Raw genomic sequence first — 18,238 nt, forward strand, 5'->3', positions numbered from 1 at the left:
GAGGGGGTGGCTGTGGGGAGGCGGCCACGGACCAGGATGCGGCAACAGGCGCAGCCGGACCCGCAGGCCGGACCGCCGCCTGCCCTCCCAAGCCTGGCCCGGCCCGCCTGTCTTCGCAGGCCTGCTGGGCACCGGCCTCGCCGCCTGCCCTCTCCCTCCCTCCGGCCTTCCCCCCTGCCCTGGGGCCGTTCCTTCCACCCGGGCGGCACCGGCACCGCCCCCCGCCACTGCCCGGGGCCCGTCCTCCCTTCCGAAGCGCCCAGTGCTGGGCTCCGTGCTTGCCCTCCCCTCTCCTCCTCCTACTGTTACGTCCACCCCAAGAGCTCTGGCCAAGGACATCGTCCTGGCGATAGAAGCCCGGCGCCGCCCTGGGGGTGGGCAGGGACAGTTTTGCAGTGGGAAGGGGAGGACGGCGCCAGGCCGGAGTTGGGAATCTCAAGAAGGTCTGTCCCTGCTACTGAGGTGCCCACCCGCTGGCATGGACCCAGGAGAGTGGGAGCAGTGACCCGTGGGAGGAGGACAGTGTGGAGGGACCCTAGTTTAGCCCCCTCTCCGTGAGCTGGAGGGTCCCCAGCTGCAGGGGTCCTGGCACACCTGCCCTGTGTGGGCGGGGAGGGGTGCGCCCACCAAGAAGGGTTAAGCATGAGGGCCTGAGGTCTTGTGACAGGGCCTGCACTGGGCCTGCCCATGGGGCCACTGCCTCTGGGGGCCTGGGTATGGCATTCTCTCATCCTGCAAGGCCTGGGGCTCCAAGGACGGTGCTGCTCTGGCAAGGAGGGGTCCCCCCTGGGACCCGCAACCAAGACTCCAAATTAAGGTTAGTTTTCATAGATTTTTTTTCTTTTTTTGCTATTGTTAATGTACAGTTACATGAACAACATTATGGTTACTAGACTCCCCCTATTATCAAGTCCCCCCACAAACCCCATTACAGTCACTGTTCATCGGCGTAGTAAGATGCTGTAGAATCACTACTCGTCTTCTCTGTGTTGCACAGCCCTCCCCGTGCCCCCCCCACACTATACATGCTAATCGTAAGGCCCCCCTTTCCCCCCCTCCCCTTATCCCTCCCTTCCCACCCACCCTCCCCAGTCCCTTTCCCTTTGGTAACTGTTAGTCCATTCTTGGGTTCTGTGATTCTGATGCTGTTTTGTTCCTTCAGTTTTCCTTTGTTCTTATACTCCACAGATGAGTGAAATCATTTGGTACTTGTCTTTCTCCGCCTGGCTTATTTCACTGCACATAATACCCTCTAGCTCCATCCATGTTGTTGCGAATGGTAGGATTTGTTTTCTTCTTATGGCTGAATATTATTCCATTGTGTATATGTACCACATCTTCTTTATCCATTCACCTACTGATGGACACTTAGGTTGCTTCCATTTCTTGGCTATTGTAAATAGTGCTGCGATAAACATAGGGGTGCATATGTCTTTTTTAAACTGGGCTCCTGCATTCTTAGGGTAAATTCCTAGGAGGGAATTCCTGGGTCAAATGGTATTTGTATTTTGAGTATTTTGAGGAACCTCCATACTGCTTTCCACAATGGTTGAACTAATTTACATTCCCACCAGCAGTGTAGGAGGGTTCCGCTTTCTCCACAGCCTCGCCAACATTTGTTGTTTGTCTTTTGGATGGTGGCCATCCTTACTGGTGTGAGGTGATACCTCATTGTGGTTTTAATTTGCATTTCCCTGATGATTAGTGATGTGGAGCATCTTTTCATGTGCCTGTTGGCCATCTGAACTTCTTTGGAGAACTGTTCAAATCCTCTGCCCATTTTTTCATTGGGTTATTTGCTTTTTGGGTGTTGAGGTATGCTGTCAACCCCTTATCGGATCTGTCATCTATGAATATACTCTCCCATACTGTAGGATGCCTTTCTGTTCTACTGATGGTGTCCTTTGCTGTAGAGAAGCTTTTCAGCTTGATATAGTCCCACTTGTTCATTTTTGCTTTTGTTTCCCTGGCCCAGGGAGGTATGTTCATGAAGAAGTTGCTCATGTTTATGTCCAAGAGATTTTTGCCTATGTTTTTTCCTAAGAGTTTTATGGTTTCATGACTTACATTCAGGTCTTTGATCCATTTTGAGTTTCCTTTTGTGCATGGGGTTAGACAGTGATCCAGTTTCATTCTCTTACATGTAGCTGTCCAGTTTTGCCAACACCAGCTGTTGAAGAGGCTGTCATTTCCCCATTGTATGTCCATGGCTCCTTTATCATATATTAATTGACCATATATGCTTGGGTTTATATCTGGGCTCTCTGGTCTGTTCCACTGGTCTGTGGGTCTGTTCTTGTGCCAGTACCAAATTGTCTTGATTACTGTGGCTTTGTAGTAGAGCTTGAAGTCAGGGAGCTTAATTCCCCCTGTTTTAATCTTCATTCTCAGGATTTCTTTGGCTATTTGGGATCTTTTGTGGTTCCATATGAATTTTAGAACTATTTTCTCTAGTTCATTGAAGAATGCTGTTGGTATTTTGATAGGGATTGCATTGAATCTGTAGATTGCTTTAGGCAGGATGGCCATCTTGACAATATTAATTCTTCCTATCCATGAGCACGGGATGTGTTTCCATTTATTGGTATCTTCTTTAATTTCTCTCTTGAGCGTCTTGTAGTTTTCAGAGTATAAGTCTTTCACTTCCTTGGTTAGGTTTATTCCTATGTGTTTTATTCTTTTTGATGCAATTGTGAATAGAATTGTTTTCCTGAATTCTTTTTTGGTTAGTTCATCTTTAGTATATAGGAATGCCACAGATTTGTGTGTATTAATTTTGTATCCTGCAACTTTGCTGAATTCAGATATTAGATCTAGTAGTTTTGGAGTGGAGTCTTTCAGGCTTTTTATGTACAATATCATGTCATCTGCAAAGAATGACAGTTTGGGTTCTCCCTTACCAATCTGGATGTCTTCTATTTCTTTGTGTTGTCTGATCGTCATGGCCAGGACCTCCAGAACTATGTTGAATAAAGGTGGGGACAGTGGGCATCCTTGTCTTGTTCCTGATCTTAGGGGAAAAGCTTTCAGCATCTTGCTGTTAAGTATAATGTTGGCTGTGGGTTTGTCATATATGGCCTTTATTATGTTCAGGTACTTGCCCTCTATACCCATTTTGTTGAGAGTTTTTATCATGAATGGATGTTGAATTTTGTCAAATACTTGTTCAGCACTTATGGAGATGATCATGTGGTTTTTGTCCTTTTTGTTGATATGGTGGATGATGTTGATGGATTTTTGAATGTTGTAGTTTTCATAGATTTTTTTAAGGGCTTTTTCTTTCTTCTAAGGTAGTAAAAATTACCTGTTGGAATTAAAAGGCAGAATACAAATTATATGTACCTAAAAGTGATTTACCTAAAGCTACAATTATTTCACCTAGTTTTCGAAAATAGAAATAGAGCTCACTAGACATTTTTGTGAAAATAACATGCATTGTGATTGTAGCACTCAGTGTCCCTGGTCCAGGGGTGAGCAGCCAGCTGGCCGTCTGGTTCCTGCCTGCCTGGGCGGACCTGCTGTCAGACTGAGCGAGGCTGGCCGCCCTGTGGTCGATTGGGAGGGCCTCTGGCGCCCCAGTTTGGACGCCTAGCCCTCCTGGACCCTCTTTCCTTCCCCAGAAGCCCTGGGAAGGGGGTCTGAGTGCGGAACCTCACTTGCTGTCAGAATCCTCCTCCACCGTGTGGGGGACTTGGGACCAGGCATGCAGGGGGCTCTCTGGGGCATTGCCAGCTGAGCCACAGCCCACGTGTGCAGGTGCCCTGTGGCCTCCACTCTGTGGGTCTCTGGGACATGGGGCCCATGAAGGGCACAGTTCCTTTGCCTTTCTTCCTCCCAGTTGAGGGGGCCAGGGCTGCTGTCGCCCCTCCTCCCACCAGTCCTATCTATCTGCCCTCCTGGGAGGCTAGCACTGAGCGGTGGGCACAGCCCCATCTTGGGATCAGGTGTGACCCCTGCCCACTGGGGAACTGGAGCCCCTCCAGGGCTGTCACTGGCTCCTCCCAGCAACTGCCCACCCCAGTGTGCAGTCTGGACTGGCCAGTGGGCGAACTGAGCAAGTGGGCTTGCGGTGGGGGACCAGGGCCCCACCCCTGCTCTCCATGGACCACTGACCTACAACTCTTGTGGGATGGCCTGGGCCTCCTCACAGCCCAAGGAAGGAGGCTGCTGGACAGGAGGAAATGGGGGCTGGGTGGGGGCCCAGCTCTCAGGTGCCCCTTCGGCCTTGCCAGCAGTCAGGGGGTGGTAAGCCCTGGACTTTGAGCTCCTAGGGTCAGGGACTCAATTGCCTGTGTGCCCTGGCACACAGTGGGCACTTCAGAGATACTCACCACACAGATGTCAAGGGCCCTCAGACAGGACAGCTTGGGGCCAGTTTAGGCCCCATTCCCCGATCCCCCCGGTCCTAGTCTGGGGCTGCCATTTGCCCTCAGACCCTCCCCCCAGTTGTCCTGAAGGGAGGCCCTCCCTCCTGGTTCCTGAGGGGAGAGGCTGAGGGGACATGTACATAACACCATGGTTGGCAGTATGTGCCGGGCACATCTGGCCCACAACATCCCTGGCAGAGGGCACTGACCACTGACCAGTCTGGCTCCTGCCCAGCGCAGGCTGATGGGGAATGCTGGGTGCAGGCTGAAGGGGTGGCTGCTGTGGAGCCAGACCAGCCTGCAGGTCACAGGTCACACACCCTCCAGGAGCAGGGTGCCCAGGCCCAGTGGGCAGGTGCCCTCCAGCAGGCAGAGAAGGCCCTGAACTGTTTAACCAGAGGATGGTGCGGGGGAGGGGGCAGCCATTGGAAGGGCTGCGCCGGAGAGTTCTCACCGGTGGGGGGGCAGAGCCGAGCCCCCTGGGCCCCTGGCAGGGGTGAGGGCCGTGGCCCCCCCACAGTGGGAGCACTGTCCCCGGGACCCCCGGGCAGACCCTGGCCCGGAGGGCGCAGCTGGGCTCCAGAGTGACCTTGGCTTGGGTTCCCGGGACTGTTCCCTCCAGGGGCGGTGTTCATGCGGTCCTGGTCCTCTCCCAGTGTCTCCTGCACTGCTGGGGGCCCTCGGTGAGGGGCAGGCAGGTCGGTAGGACCTCGGTGTTGGGGAGGGATGTGCACAAGTTTTCCTGGCACTTGGACCTTTCTTGGCACAGGGGCCCCTCCAGGCAGCCACTTGAGGGGGAAGGACCCCATTACCCCATTTCCAGCCCCCGCCTCCCTCTGCTGTGGGCTTTGGAGCTGCCACATTCTGGAAGGGACTTCTTTACAGATCAGAGCACACCTTGTTTCCCAGGCTCTTGTGACTTGTGGCCTTGGCCAGACCCTGGCTGTGGGCTCCTGGGCGTGGGGGGGGCCCCGTCTGCGTCAGGGGCCCCTCTCCTGTGCACTCAGAGGCCCCGTGCTCACCCCAGTCCTGGCACATGAGATAGGCTGGCCTGCTTCCCCAAGCTTGGGGCACAGATGCCTCCGCCTCTCCTTGTTCTGCCCACCCACATGGTCTCCCCCACAGGGGCACCTGGATGCCTGATGCCAGGAGTGGACTCACACCAGATGGTCAGTCCTGCTCTGGGCCAGTCCCATGCCCTGTCTGGCCCTGCCAGCCCCCAGGGTGGCCAGGTGAGGGGGAGCTCACCCCAGACCTGGGCACCACGTCCTAGAACTGAGAGGGAGTCTCCATGCCTGCCCGTCCCCAAACTGCCTGGCCCTCCCAGTGGCCCGTCCTTCCTCAGGCCACAGGGCCCCTGGGACTCTGGGCTCTCTGCCTCCCATGAGAGGGCTCAGGAGGCAGGGGGACTTGTGGGGAGGGCACCAGGCAGCAGGCTCGAGTCTTGGGCTCACCCAGGGCAGCCCAGCAAGGCCAGCAGGGAATGTGTGCAGAGTCAGGGGGCAGGGGCCCAACCAGGGAGGGCAGGGTGCTGGTGCTTTGGGCCTGGACAAGGACACGTTTCGCTCCCCCGCCCCGAGGGTTCTTGGCCAGGGGAGCTGATTCCTCCGCCCACCCTGAGGGAGCAGCACCCCATGCCCATGGAATGGCAGCACCCACCCCAGGACCAGAATGAAAGGAGGGAGTCAAGGGTGGAGGCTGATGGCATTTAATGAAGACAGGGTCCCCGAGCTCCTGGCAGTGAGGGGCAGCTTCAGGAGCAGGTGGGAGAGGCCCTCCCGGGGCCACCCTGACCCCGTGGGGTGCCAGGGCTCAGGGAGGGGACAGTGGGCACCCTGTCTCCAGAGTCTTCGTTCCCGCTAAGCGAGGGGCCGCTGCCAGCCTCACCTCTTCACTTCTGGAGCACAGAAACAAGACTCAGTCAGTGAGCAGCCCGCAGGGCGGCCCCCCCAGAGCCCAGCTTGTTCTGCCCACTCACCATCCAGGATGTGGAACTGGTCTGCGGCCTCACAGAAACCTGGGGGCCCAGGCAGGGGTCAGCATGGCCAGGGTGGGGCATGAAGAGGGGGGAGGCTGGCCACCGGGGACACTCACCATAATTGGGGAAGAACAAGATGTGGTCCTCGGTCAGGTCCGCCCTCTGGACCCGCTGCTCAAACGCACTCAGAGCTGCGTCACTTGCGGGGAGTGAGCGGACTGCAGAACACAGGGCTCCTGGGGTCCTGGGCACCCACTGGGGAGCGTGTGGACGGGCACTCTGGGGACACACACGCCCTCTCCCCATCCCTCCCTCACACCACTGGGGCTCTACCCTGGGCCCCTGGCTCAGCAGGAGAGGGTCAGACACTGGGAGGGAGGATGGGAAGGGTCTGTGTGTCCATTGGGGCTCGCCCAACCCCACCCAGATGGCCCCAGGTGTGTGCAGCCTGGGCTCCCATGTGGACGCACCATACAGCTTCACTGACAGCTGCTGTGCCCGCTGCAGGTACAGAATGGCGAAGTTGTGGTAGTCCGTCTCCCCGACAACTACATCCACCTTCCCGTGGGCACCTTGGGCTGGGCAGAGCCGGTCAGCTGTGTCAGTGGCTCCCAGCCCTGTGCCCCGCCCCTGCTGCCCTTGCCTCACCTTGGAGCAGGAAGTGGCCCGGGACCCTCGTGTGTCTGTAGAGCTGCTGCACCTGCCAGCAGATCCCATCCCTGGGGGTGGCGGTGGGGTGAGTGGAGGCACAGCTGGCTTGGAGACCCCACCCCAGGAAGGGTGCATGGGCCAGTGGTCCAGGCCACAGCAGAAGTGTGGCTGGGGGCTCTGGCAGGAGTGGGGAATGCTGGGGGGTGGGTATCCCTGCTGGGACTCACAGCTTTCGGAAGGTGCTGACCCTCATGGCTGCACCCTGTGGGGCCACCTGCAGTGCAGTAGCCTCAGCCTGGTGGCCCTGCTCCTGCAGGAAGCGGCATGAGGAAGCCACGGCCACGAGGAGCCACGTCCCTGCAAACTGCAGGAAGGCCACGTGAGGGCACGAGGGGATGGGGATTGCCTGACCCCGGCAGAGCGTGGCACTCTCCTGCCCCCCTCTACCTGCTGAGCATCGAAGCCGGCCTTGGGTTGGATGGTGCTGAAGTGGGACAGGGGTCGGGGTGGCCTCTGTGCCCTGTAGTCCAGGGAGCCAATGGCTGGGAGCAGAGTCAAGAGGAATGCAGCCCTGGGGGTCAGCATGATGGTGGCGGCAACCATAACGGGGCTGGGGAAGGCTAGGGCAGGATGGCCAAGTCCCTGGTCGGAGTCCACTGTCCAGTGCCACCCAGGAGCTTGGCCCAGGAAGTCCGCGAACGTCCACCTCCAGCCCAGGAAGTCCACGTCTGTCCACCTCCAGCCCAGGAAGTCCACGTCTGTCCTCCAGCCTTCCAAACCCCGCCCTGGCCCAGGGTCTCTGCACCCCAGCCTCATGAACTCAGCCTCACCTTGGACATCTGGCCTCGACCCAGCACTTCCTGGCAGGGCCCCGGCGCCATGTTCTGAGCACAAAGTCCGAGTTGACTCTTGGCTCTTGTCCACTACTTTCCATTCCTGGGAAGACAGCGGGGAGCGCGGAGCCGGGTCTCGAACCCTGAGGCCCTGAACCTCACCCGCAAGCTCCGCCCACAGGCCCAGGAGCAGGCTGCCTTCCCTCCCGGCCGCTAGGGGCGCTGTTCCGAGTGAGCCCGAGCGTGCGCAGGCGCACCCAGAAGCGTGGCCCGGGCTGCGAGAACCGAGGCGCAGGCGCATGAACCGTCGACACGGGCTCCCGGTCGCTCGGCCCTCTGCGGCCATCGATGCCTCGGGGCTCGTAGCGTCGGCCTGGCGGTCTCCATCGTAGAGACGCAGCGGCCGGAGTGGCGGGGGCGGAAGCGGGTCCGTGGGCCAAGCCGGGGCGCCGGGGAGGGGGCAGTGCAGCCGGGCAGAGGCGGCCGCGGTGAGTGCGCCCGGCCCAGGGAAGCGTCGTCACCGGCCCCCGATCCCCGGCCCGGTCCCCAGGTCCAAGGCCCTGGACCCCTGGACCTCGAATCCCGAGGCCCCCTGGATCCGAGACCCCGGCCCCCGGCTCCAGCCGCGCCCTCGGCCAATGAATGAGCCGCCGACACTGCCCGCGCCGGGGCTCAGAGGCAGAGCGAGATCCCGCCCCCGGCAGCCCCTCGGAAGGGAGGTGGGAGGGGGCGCCGGGCGCTCCGCCCCCGCCCCGCCCCAGCTCGCCGCTGAGCGCCCGGCAGGGCTCCCCTGAGCCACAGGGCAGAGGCCAAGGGCCAGCTGGTGTCTCTGGCGGCGTCTGGGGCCGACGGGCCGGTCCTCTTCCCGCTGGCCCCAGGCCTCTTCTAGGACCTCTGTCCCTTGATAGCTCTGAGGCCTTAGGGCCGCAAGGTCAGGATGACGGGAGCGTGCGGGGGTCACCGCTCCCTCCCCAGGAACTCATCCCTTTTTTAGCCCCGGATTAGTCACTAGCCTTCGCTCCTAGACATCTTCCTGGGCCCTCCTGGGAGGGAGGTCAGAGGGCCCCACCCGGAAGGCCTGCCCCCGAGGCCAGGAACCCTTTGGGGTGAGGAAGGGTCTGGGGTCTCCAGAGCCGCCCCACGCTCCAGCTCAGGCTGGACCACCCCAGAGGTGCTGAGAGGTGCGTACTGCCCGCCGGGAATCACTGGGACTTGCAGAGGAGCCCCTCAGGCATGGGGTCCTTGGGGGCCTGGAGAAGCTGCTGGGTCCGTGGCGGGGCAGCAGTGCCACCTGGCCCTCTGCACACGCTGTGGGTGGGGTGGTCAGAAGGCGCCTACCCCTCCGGGCCCCCGGGGCCTGCATCCTGTCTGGCCTCGCTGCTGACTAAAGGGGCCGTGTGTGGGTTCCAGGGCCGTCTGGGCAGGATGTCACGATGGAGGAGGGGGGCACGCCCCTGCTCCCCGACAGCCTCGTCTACCAGATCTTCCTGAGCTTGGGCCCCACGGATGTGCTGGCTGCTGGGCTGGTATGCCGCCAATGGCAGGCAGTGTCCCGGGATGAGTTCCTGTGGAGGGAGCAATTCTACCGCTACTACCAGGTGGCTCGAGATGTGCCCCGACACCCAGGTCAGCGCCTGAAGCGCGTCGCAGCCCGCCGGGCGGGCTGGGTGGGAGGCAGGGCCGTCTCCACGACTGCCATCCTCTGACTCCGCCAGGCCCGCTGACCAGGTCTGCACTGCGCTCAGCGCGGCGCCGCGTGGCCCTCACTGACAGGGACAGCCAGATCGGCCTCAGCACAGGGCCTGGCAGGGAGGTGGGGTGGGGTGCAGGGGTGCCCCCCAGCTGAGGCCTGTGCGGAGACTGGCGCGCCCGGGGACGTGGCCTCTGTGGGAGGCAGGCTCCAGGCCGTAGCGGTGGCCTCCCCACAGCGGCCACGTCCTGGTACGAGGAGTTCCAGCGGCTGTACGACACGGTGCCCTGCGTGGAGGTGCAGACGCTCAGGGAGCACGCGGACCAGGTCCTGCACCTGAGCTTCTCCCACTCGGGGTACCAGTTTGCTTCCTGCTCCAAGGACTGCACGGTGAAGGTGAGGGGTGGGCCGGGGGAGGGGCTCCGGCCGGCAGCCCACCCAGGCGGGAGGAGAGGCCACCTCAAGGAAGAGGCGACGGCCGGCGTGGGGAGGCCGGAGCAAGGAGTCGTGACCAGTGGCCTGGGGCCGGGCTTGCTCATGAGGTCCCGCCTACCTCTGCGCAGATCTGGAACAACGACCTGACCATCGCGCTCCTGCACAGCGCGGACATGCGGCCCTACAACTGGAGCTACACCCAGTTCTCCCAGTTCAACCAGGACGACTCGCTGCTGCTGGCGTCGGGGGTGTTCCTGGGGCCCCACAACTCCTCTTCGGGCGAGATCGCGGTCATCAGCCTAGGTGAGAGCAGGCCCGCGTCACGCGGGCCCCAGAGGCCTTGCTCCCCCTGCCCACCTGGCTGACCCCGCCCCGCCTGCCCGCAGACAACTTTGCCCTGCTGTCCCGAGTGCGCAACAAGCCCTACGATGTGTTTGGCTGCTGGCTCACGGAGACCAGCCTGATCTCGGGGAACCTGCACCGCATCGGGGACATCACGTCCTGCTCCGTGCTCTGGCTCAACAACGCTTTCCAGGTGCGGGCACGGGGGCGGGCAGGGCGTCCCAGTGGCGGCCGGCTCCCTGCCCAGCACCCACTCTGACTCCCATCCCCAGGACGTGGAGTCGGAGAACGTTAATGTGGTGAAGCGGCTCTTCAAGATCCAGAACCTCAATGCCAGCACCATCCGCACTGTGATGGTGGCCGACTGCAGCCGCTTTGACAGCCCTGACCTGCTGCTGGATGCGGGGGCACCCCCGGGCCGCATCTTTGACCTGGGAGGCGACAGCGAGGATGAGGAGTCCGGCCCGGCCCCGGCCCGTGCCAAGGAGGGCTTGCGGAGCTTCCTGGACGGGTTCCTGGACGGGCGGGCACAGCCCCAGCTGTCAGAGCGTGCACTGGAGACCAAGGTGGCCGAGCTGCTGGCGCGGGGCCGCACCAAGCCCCCTGAGCGCAGCGCGGCTGACGAGCGGAACAAGCTCCTTCTCTTTACCACGGGCTGCCTCACTTACTCGCCACACCAGATCGGTGAGTTGCTGGCCCTTGGTCCCTGGAGTCCTGGGAGTGAGGCTCCCCGAGGCCCCAGGCGGGGTCCCACGGCCAGGCAGTGAGTCTGCATCGTCTTTGCCCTGGAGGCCCAGCCCTGGCCCGGCCTGAGTGCATGTTCCTTTGAGGGCCAAGTTGGGGTTCATATCTGGGGAGCACTGACACCATCTTCACCCTGCTGTCCCACAGGCATCAAGCATATCCTGCCCCACCAGATGACCACAGCTGGGCCTGTACTCGGCGAGGGACGGGGCTCAGACGCCTTCTTTGATGCCCTGGACCACGTCATCGACGTGCACGGACACATCATTGGCATGGGCCTCTCCCCTGACAACAGGTGGGCCCCTGGCAGCATCCTGGGTCGGGGCCTGTGCAGGTCACTGGTACTGAGCTGTGTGTCCCTTGCCCAGGTACCTGTATGTGAATAGCCGAGCCTGGCCCAGTGGCTCCGTGGTGGCTGACCCCATGCAGCCACCACCCATCGCAGAGGAGATCGACCTGCTGGTGTTTGACCTGAAGACCATGCGGGAGGTAAAGCGGGCTCTGCGTGCCCATCGTGCCTATACGCCCAACGACGAATGCTTCTTCATCTTCCTGGATGTCAGCAGGGACTTCGTGGCCAGGTAAGAGCTCAGGCAGGCAGCGCCCAGGTGAGGCCTGGCCCAGGTGGGGCTGCAGGGGCTTATCCCAGGCTGTTCTGCAGTGGGGCTGAGGACCGGCATGGCTACATCTGGGACCGTCACTACAACATCTGCCTGGCTAAGCTGCGGCATCAGGATGTGGTCAACTCAGTGGTCTTCAGCCCCCAGGAGCAGGAGCTCCTGCTGACAGCCAGTGATGATGCCACCATCAAAGCCTGGCGCTCGCCTCGCACGGTGCGCGTCCACCAAGCCCCTCGTCCACGCCCACGCCCCTTCTTCTCCTGGTTTGCCAACCAGCGATGCTGAGGGACTCTGGATGACAGAAGCGTCCTCGATGTCCTCGAGCTGCTGGGGACCTACTGAGGATGCCATGGAGGCCTCTGGGCCTCCCAGGGTTGAGCCACCACCCAGACCACGTGGGGGGCCGTCATGGCAGTCGGGCACACCTTAGGAAGGAGGTCCAGCAGTACTGCAGGAGGGGACAGTCTGACCCCCACCATACTCATTCACACACACACACAGCACCTCCCACAGCTGTGCTGCCCAGCGCTGGGCAGTCTCCTGGCTGGCTTGGGGTGCACAGCAAACTGGGGGCCCTGCTCTTCACCCACCCCCTTCTCCCCAGCCTGGGCCCTGGGACAGTCAGCAAGATGCATTCCCCTTGGCAGGCCCTGTGGGCCTTGGGCAGTGTTCCTGGGTCCAGCCTTGTCCTGGTAGCTCATCGTGCATAAGTAAGGTCTGTGGCGCAATTCTGTCTGCCATGGGCCCGGGCGAACTGCATGTCACTTGTCACCTGCTCAGGGCCTGAATAAATAGTTGGCAATAGCACACTGCCGTCCGGTCTCTGTGTGCAGGGGTGGCAGTGGGGCCTCCTGGTAGCCACGTGACCTCTCTTGCCTGCCTGACCGGTGGCAGGATGCCCAAGGCTGTGGAGGAGTGCTGGAGTGCACTGAAGCGGGCAGGGGGCTCAAGTTTGCATCCCCTGAATGCTGCCCCTATGGTCTCTAAGGCGACAAGGATGTGAGCATGTGGCGTGTGGCACACCCCGCCAGCTGGGGATGTGAAGGGACTCACACCCCGGCAAGTGCAGTGGAGGACGAGGGGGCGTGCAGCAGGGCAGGCAGGGCTGGGCGCGGGGGCTCCGGAGACCTTGCAGCTTCAGTTGTATTCTGGGGTTCCCTGGCTGCTCGGGGCAGGGCGAGGTCCGGGCTCTGCTGCCAGACACGAGGACAGCATGGAGCAGAGGTGGCCCAGGCCCATCCCCCTGGGGCCCTCCTGGCCCCCTTGTTCACCTCAGGATGCCCTGAGTGTCGGGCGATGCGTGGGGACGCCGAAGGGGGCGAGATATCAGAGCCTTGAGGGCCTGTGCTCAGTAAACGAAGATTTAACATTTGTATTACTGGAGGCCTAAAAGAAGAGAAAGTGATTTGAAGAAGTAATGGCTGAAAACTTCTCAAATACGGTGAAACATACACCTACAGATTCAAGTAGCTGAACAGACCCCAGCAGAATGACCTCAAAGACATGCACAGGCACATCAAATTGAGCTGCTGAAAGCTAGAGGCAAAAAGTCCTAAAAGTGGTGAGAAAACAGCACCCTGAGCTCCAGGGGAGCAACGGCCGCAGAGCTCTCCTCCCCCCCTTCCTTGGACACCAAGGAAGCAGCCATTTCTCAGGGCTCGGGACACAGAAATGCTGTCAACCAGAGTTCTGTATCTAGTGAAGATGTCCTTCATAAAGATGAAATGAATTCTCAAATGAAAGAGAAGTTTGTAGGCAGCAGACCGGCTTACAGAGGCTGTGACAGGAGGGAGATGACATCAGGAGGGAACATCGGCAACGAGGGGCATAAAGACGGACTCTTCCTCTGAACTCACTGAAGCGTATTCGAAGTGGGAAGGGCAACAGCTGTGACATCTAACGGAGTTTCCAGTCAGGACAGATGCCACGTGGGGAGATGGTGAGGGGACCTACGGGGGCAAGGTTTCTATATCCCAATTGCCACCACTGAAAATACAAAGAAAGAGAGTCAAAATCACAATAGATAAATTAAATAAAATATTAGAAAATGTTCAAATAACTATCATTGCAGTCAGCAAAGATGAAACTGAGGAACAAAAGAACCAACAAAAAATAATAAGATGGCAAGCTTTAGGCATATCAGGAATTATATTTTTGTCAAAATGAAACTTAAAGAAAAACAACCCACCTGTAAGAAATTTACTCCAAACACGAGAGAGATTAAAACCAAAAGGATGGAAAAACATTCCACCAAAGGACTAATACAAGGAAATGAGGTTGGTTATGTTACAATCACACCGAGTAAAGTCCATGTCAGAAAAAGAATTTCACCAGGGAAACAGGGATACTAGCATTAAGACAGAAGGGGAAATTCTCCAAGATAACAGCAGCCCTAATGTGTGCACACCTAACAGAGAACGGCAAAAATGCAGCAAAAGTGACGGTACTGAGCAGGACACACGGGTCAGGGGCCCACCTGGAGCCCAGGCAGTCACATGGACTAGGGGACAGAGCCAAGCGAGGAAGGGCAGGGAGGAATGCCACCACTTGGCTTCCCAGGACGGTGTCACAGCCCCAAGTGCAGCGCGCTCTGAAGTTTGAAACCACAGAAACTATTGTGTCGTGGTTCCGGGGGCTGGAAGCTGCAAGCCCGAGACCAAGGTACCGCAGGGCCTCTCTCTCTCTCTCTCTCTCTCTCTCTCTCTCTCTCTCTCTCTCGGAGAGGGCCCTTCCTGGCCTCCTCCAGCCTCTCGTGGGTCCAGCCATCTTTGGTGTTCTTTGTCCCACAGAGGCACAGTCCCAGCCTCCTGCCTTCACGTGGCGTCCTCCCTGGGCTCTTCACAGCTCCCCCTGTGCACATCTGTGTCCCCATCACCCCTTCCTATAAGGACACAATCACAGTGGGGTGGACCAACCCTGATGACCTCATTTTAACTTGCCTACCTCTGTAAAGACCCTATTGCCAAATATGGCCATTTTCTGGATTACTGGAGGTTAGGACTTGAACATACCTTTTTGGGGGGGGATGTAATTCAACCAATAACAACTAATCAACTAACTGAATTTAACTGATATGTATAGAACATTCCACTCACCAATGGAATACATATTGTTTCAAGTACATGTGGAACAACCACCCACATAGGCCACAGCCGGTTTCATAAAGCAAACTTCAACAAACAAAAGTCAACACTTCCAAATTCCACTTATCTAAACCTAGCGTGATTCTGATGCCAAAACCAGACAGAGTGACCAAAAAGCCAATTACGGGGCACATCTGTCACAAACAGAGATGCACAATTCAATGCAGATGCACAATTCTCCACAAGATATTATTAAAGTAAAACTCATCAATGTATAAATGAATAGTGGGATTTATTCCAGGAATTCAAGGCTGGTTCAATATTCAGCAATCTCTCCATATATGCCACCCTCTCAACAAGGAGAAAAGCTACCTGGATATATCATTTGATGCAGAAAAAGCATTTACAAAGCATCAAGCCATGATGCAAACTCTCAGCAAACTAGCAGTATAAGGGAACTTGCTCAGCCCGATAAAGGTCATCAATAAAAAAAATCTACAAGAACCACCGCACTTAGTGGCGCGGGGATGCTTTCCCAAAGCCCAGGAACAAGGCAGAGATTCCCACTCCTACAACCCCCATTCAGTCTCACAGAGTGGAAGAAGGCGAGCAAGAGAAATGAAAGGCATACCGGCTGGGAAAGAGTAAAGGTGTCCCCATTCATGGAGGGCCATCTCCTGGAACAGTGAGTTTATCAGGCTTACAGATATAAAGACAACATACGAAACCGACTTGTTTCTAAACACTAGGAATATACAACTGGAAAAAAAGGACCTCTTACAATAGCTCAGGAAAAAAAGAAATGCTTAGACCTAAACCTAACAAAACATGTACCAGATATGTATGCTAAATACTATAAAACGATGACAGAAAACTAAAGACCTATACAGAGACAAAGTAGGATCATGGATTGGAAGATTCAGCATAGATACCAATTTTCCCCAAACTGATCTATAGATTTAACACAATTCCAATCAAAATCTGAGCAGAGTTTTTTGGAGATACAGATGAGGTGATCCTAAAATCTGTGTGTACTAGTGAAGGAACAAAAACAGCCGAAATGAGTTTGGAAAACTAGAATAAAACTGAAGAATCACACCACTTGAGTTAAAACTAACACATGAATATCGAAGCAGATCGGTGTTGGTGGTGGGACACACAGCCCGACGGACACAGCAGGCCACACGGACAGGGCAAGCCGGGGGGGAGCAGGGAGGCTGCAGCTGACCACACAGCTGGGCAGTGGGCATTCATTCCCATCTGTGGTGTGGGGACACCTGGCCATCCACACGTACAGACGTGCACTGGGTCCAGCTCAGTCCCGGTACACAGATTAACGCCAGTGCACCACAGATCTAAACGTACAATGTAAACAGTACACACTTCCAGACACACTTCTATGAAGGTGTCTAGAGAACCTTCATAATCTGGTGTTGGGCAAAGAATTCTCTGATGTGACACAAAAGTACTTTCCGTTTTTAGACAAAGTTGATAAGCAGGACCTCATCAAAACTTCCAACCTTTGCCCTGGAAAGCACTGTTAAGAGTAGATGGAAAGATAAGCTACAGACCAGTAGAAAATATTTACAAGTTACATGTCCAACAAAGAACTTCTGTACCTAAGCTCAACAACAAGAAAACAACAAACCCAGTTTTAAATGGGCAAAAAAGACACCTTACAAAAGAAAACACTGAACATCACGAGATGTTAGGGAGATGCAATGCAGCTGAGGCAGCACCACACCAGCTGGTGCAGTGGCCAGGGTACCAGGCGGCGGGGTGCGGGGTGGTCCTGCGGGGACGCAGCAGGGGTGCTCCCTGGCCTGGTGGGAAAGCCAGGTGGTCCGGCCACTGACTCAGCTTGGGCTGCATACAAAACGCCATGCTAGGCGGCTTGTGAGCAACAGTTACTTCTCACATTTCTGGTGGCCAAAGTCTGATGAGCTGACAGCTTGGTGGGAGGGCCCTTGTTCTGGCTGCAGGCTTGTCACCGTGTCCCCCCTCACATGGCAGAGGGGTGAGGCGGCGCTCTGGGGTCCCTTCCGTAAGGGCACTGATCCCAGTCACACGGCTCCATCCTCACGACCCAATCAGTCAGCCCCCGAGGCCCCACCCCCTAATGCCATCACCTTGGGTGTTAGGCTTCAACATATGGATTTGCGGGACACACACGCTCAGACCACAGCAGCTCTTCTGGAAAATGGTGGGCAGTTTCTTACAAATTTAAACTACACTCTGTGTGACCCACAACTCTGGTCCTTAGAGAAATTAAAGTCTGTTCCATGATGGCCTGCTTTCAAGTGTTCACACAGGGCTCTTTGTAAGTGCAAAAATCTGGAAAACACTCAAATATCCTTAAACAGGTGTATGGACAGCCAAAACGATGGCCTGTCTGTACAGTGGAATCCATCTATATGACATTTTTTGAAAGACAAAACCACAGTGACAGTGAACGTCAGCAGGGGGCTGTCAGGGCTACCGGTGGGGGCGGCCATGCAGAAAGGGCAGCCAGAGACAATGCAGACGTCCTGTACTCCCTCAGGGCTGCCATCCACATGCATATGGCTGAGCTCACAGGTCTGGCCCCAAAACACCAGCAGCTCTACCATGCGGTACATCTAGGAAGCTAGTAGGAAGAAATCTATGCCTGCAGAGACAGCAAGAAGCTTGCATCGGACTTTCACCTGCAGTGGGCCTGGTGGCAGCAGAGGCCCACATCAAGATGCTGAGGAAGATGAGCCCAGAGTCCTAGATACGGAGAGCAGGCACCAAGTGTGGGGACTAGATACCTGCCAGTAAGGGGAGCTGGAGCCCTTGGGAGAGGCTGCCAGCTGGCTTCCTCTCTCCAGACAAGGCGCACAAGGGCGGGTACAGACCATGTGAGCAGACATGCAATGCTGTGACCTCTACTGGGTCTTTAAAAACAATTATTTTTTTTGTGTTGAAAAAGATGGAACTAAAATTCTAGCTGGCGTTGCAGATAAGGGGGTGGGAGGGCAAATAAAGGCATAAATGAAAAACCACAGCCCATGGTTACAGAAGACAGGCCGTCACCCTGGGAGACAACCTGGCGGTGCCTCAAATGGCTTAACACACTGCCCAGCGACGCACGCACAGCACCTTCCCAAGAGGCAGCAGCTCATTTCCACACGGAAACCTTACACGAGTGCTCATGGCAGCAAGATTCCCAACAGCCAGAGGTGGCAACAACCCACAGGTCGTTAAGGACACGTAAATGAATAAGGTCCAGCCACACGACCGAGGCTCTTCACAACCCTGAAGGGAGGGAGCGTCACTCACACTGCAGAATCTGGGCAACTGTGCCCAGAGAAGCCAGGCACAGGAGGAAGGTGGCGCTGCAGGGTTCCACCTTCCTGAACATCCACAACAGGCAAGTCCACGGGACAGAAACTGAGTCTGGCTGCCAGGAGCATGGGGTGCGCTGGCAGGGTCACTTTGGAACTAGGGTTACCAAGGCAATTCCGTCAACTCAGC

The 18,238-nt window shown here is 57.3% G+C and overlaps 2 protein-coding genes across 7 annotated transcripts; one reads left to right on the top strand and one right to left on the bottom strand.

The window, feature by feature from the left end:
- Positions 1 to 6,059: 6,059 nt before the first annotated feature.
- Positions 6,060 to 8,217, bottom strand: C8G (complement C8 gamma chain). Of its 3 annotated transcripts, XM_017675784.3 has the most exons (9): positions 8,087 to 8,217; positions 7,827 to 7,932; positions 7,444 to 7,567; positions 7,224 to 7,360; positions 6,994 to 7,064; positions 6,816 to 6,923; positions 6,462 to 6,563; positions 6,346 to 6,384; positions 6,060 to 6,264 (listed from the first exon to the last, which is right to left on the bottom strand). In XM_017675784.3, the coding sequence occupies exons 1-9, from the start codon at positions 8,214 to 8,216 to the stop codon at positions 6,251 to 6,253; spliced, it is 831 nt and encodes a 276-aa protein (XP_017531273.2). In that variant the 5' UTR covers position 8,217; the 3' UTR covers positions 6,060 to 6,250. The 3 variants fall into 3 exon arrangements, 2 of the variants coding, with proteins under 2 accessions (XP_017531273.2, XP_017531272.2); XR_012124951.1 differs by lacking the exons at positions 7,827 to 7,932; positions 8,087 to 8,217 and having other exon boundaries at positions 6,462 to 6,600; positions 7,444 to 7,803; XM_017675783.3 differs by lacking the exons at positions 7,827 to 7,932; positions 8,087 to 8,217 and having other exon boundaries at positions 7,444 to 7,799.
- FBXW5 (F-box and WD repeat domain containing 5) lies at positions 8,110 to 12,467 on the top strand. Of its 4 annotated transcripts, none has more exons than XM_073221402.1 (9): positions 8,110 to 8,256; positions 9,240 to 9,455; positions 9,758 to 9,915; positions 10,083 to 10,257; positions 10,341 to 10,489; positions 10,569 to 10,980; positions 11,188 to 11,335; positions 11,409 to 11,621; positions 11,702 to 12,467. In XM_073221402.1, the coding sequence occupies exons 2-9, from the start codon at positions 9,263 to 9,265 to the stop codon at positions 11,943 to 11,945; spliced, it is 1,692 nt and encodes a 563-aa protein (XP_073077503.1). In that variant the 5' UTR covers positions 8,110 to 8,256; positions 9,240 to 9,262; the 3' UTR covers positions 11,946 to 12,467. The 4 variants fall into 4 exon arrangements, with proteins under 4 accessions (XP_073077503.1, XP_017531271.1, XP_017531269.1 ...); XM_017675782.3 differs by having other exon boundaries at positions 8,169 to 8,317; XM_017675780.3 differs by having other exon boundaries at positions 8,227 to 8,760.
- Positions 12,468 to 18,238: the final 5,771 nt, after the last annotated feature.

The sequence above is a fragment of the Manis javanica genome, chromosome 2 (genome assembly GCF_040802235.1).
Source record: "Manis javanica isolate MJ-LG chromosome 2, MJ_LKY, whole genome shotgun sequence".
NCBI classification, from domain to species: domain Eukaryota; kingdom Metazoa; phylum Chordata; class Mammalia; order Pholidota; family Manidae; genus Manis; species Manis javanica.

Coding starts and splice junctions, on each gene's coding strand:
- FBXW5 (XM_017675780.3), top strand. CDS start 8,472: ATGAGCCGCCGACACTGCCCGCGCCGGGGCTCAGAGGCAGAGCGAGAT. Junction 8,761..9,239: donor TGAGGCCTTAGGGCCGCAAG/GTCAGGATGACG, acceptor TGTGGGTTCCAG/GGCCGTCTGGGCAGGATGTC. Junction 9,456..9,757: donor AGATGTGCCCCGACACCCAG/GTCAGCGCCTGA, acceptor GCCTCCCCACAG/CGGCCACGTCCTGGTACGAG.
- C8G (XM_017675784.3), bottom strand. CDS start 8,216: ATGGAGACCGCCAGGCCGACGCTACGAGCCCCGAGGCATCGATGGCCG. Junction 7,933..8,086: donor AGCCCGGGCCACGCTTCTGG/GTGCGCCTGCGC, acceptor CTGTCTTCCCAG/GAATGGAAAGTAGTGGACAA. Junction 6,564..6,815: donor GCTGTCAGTGAAGCTGTATG/GTGCGTCCACAT, acceptor TGTGTTCTGCAG/TCCGCTCACTCCCCGCAAGT.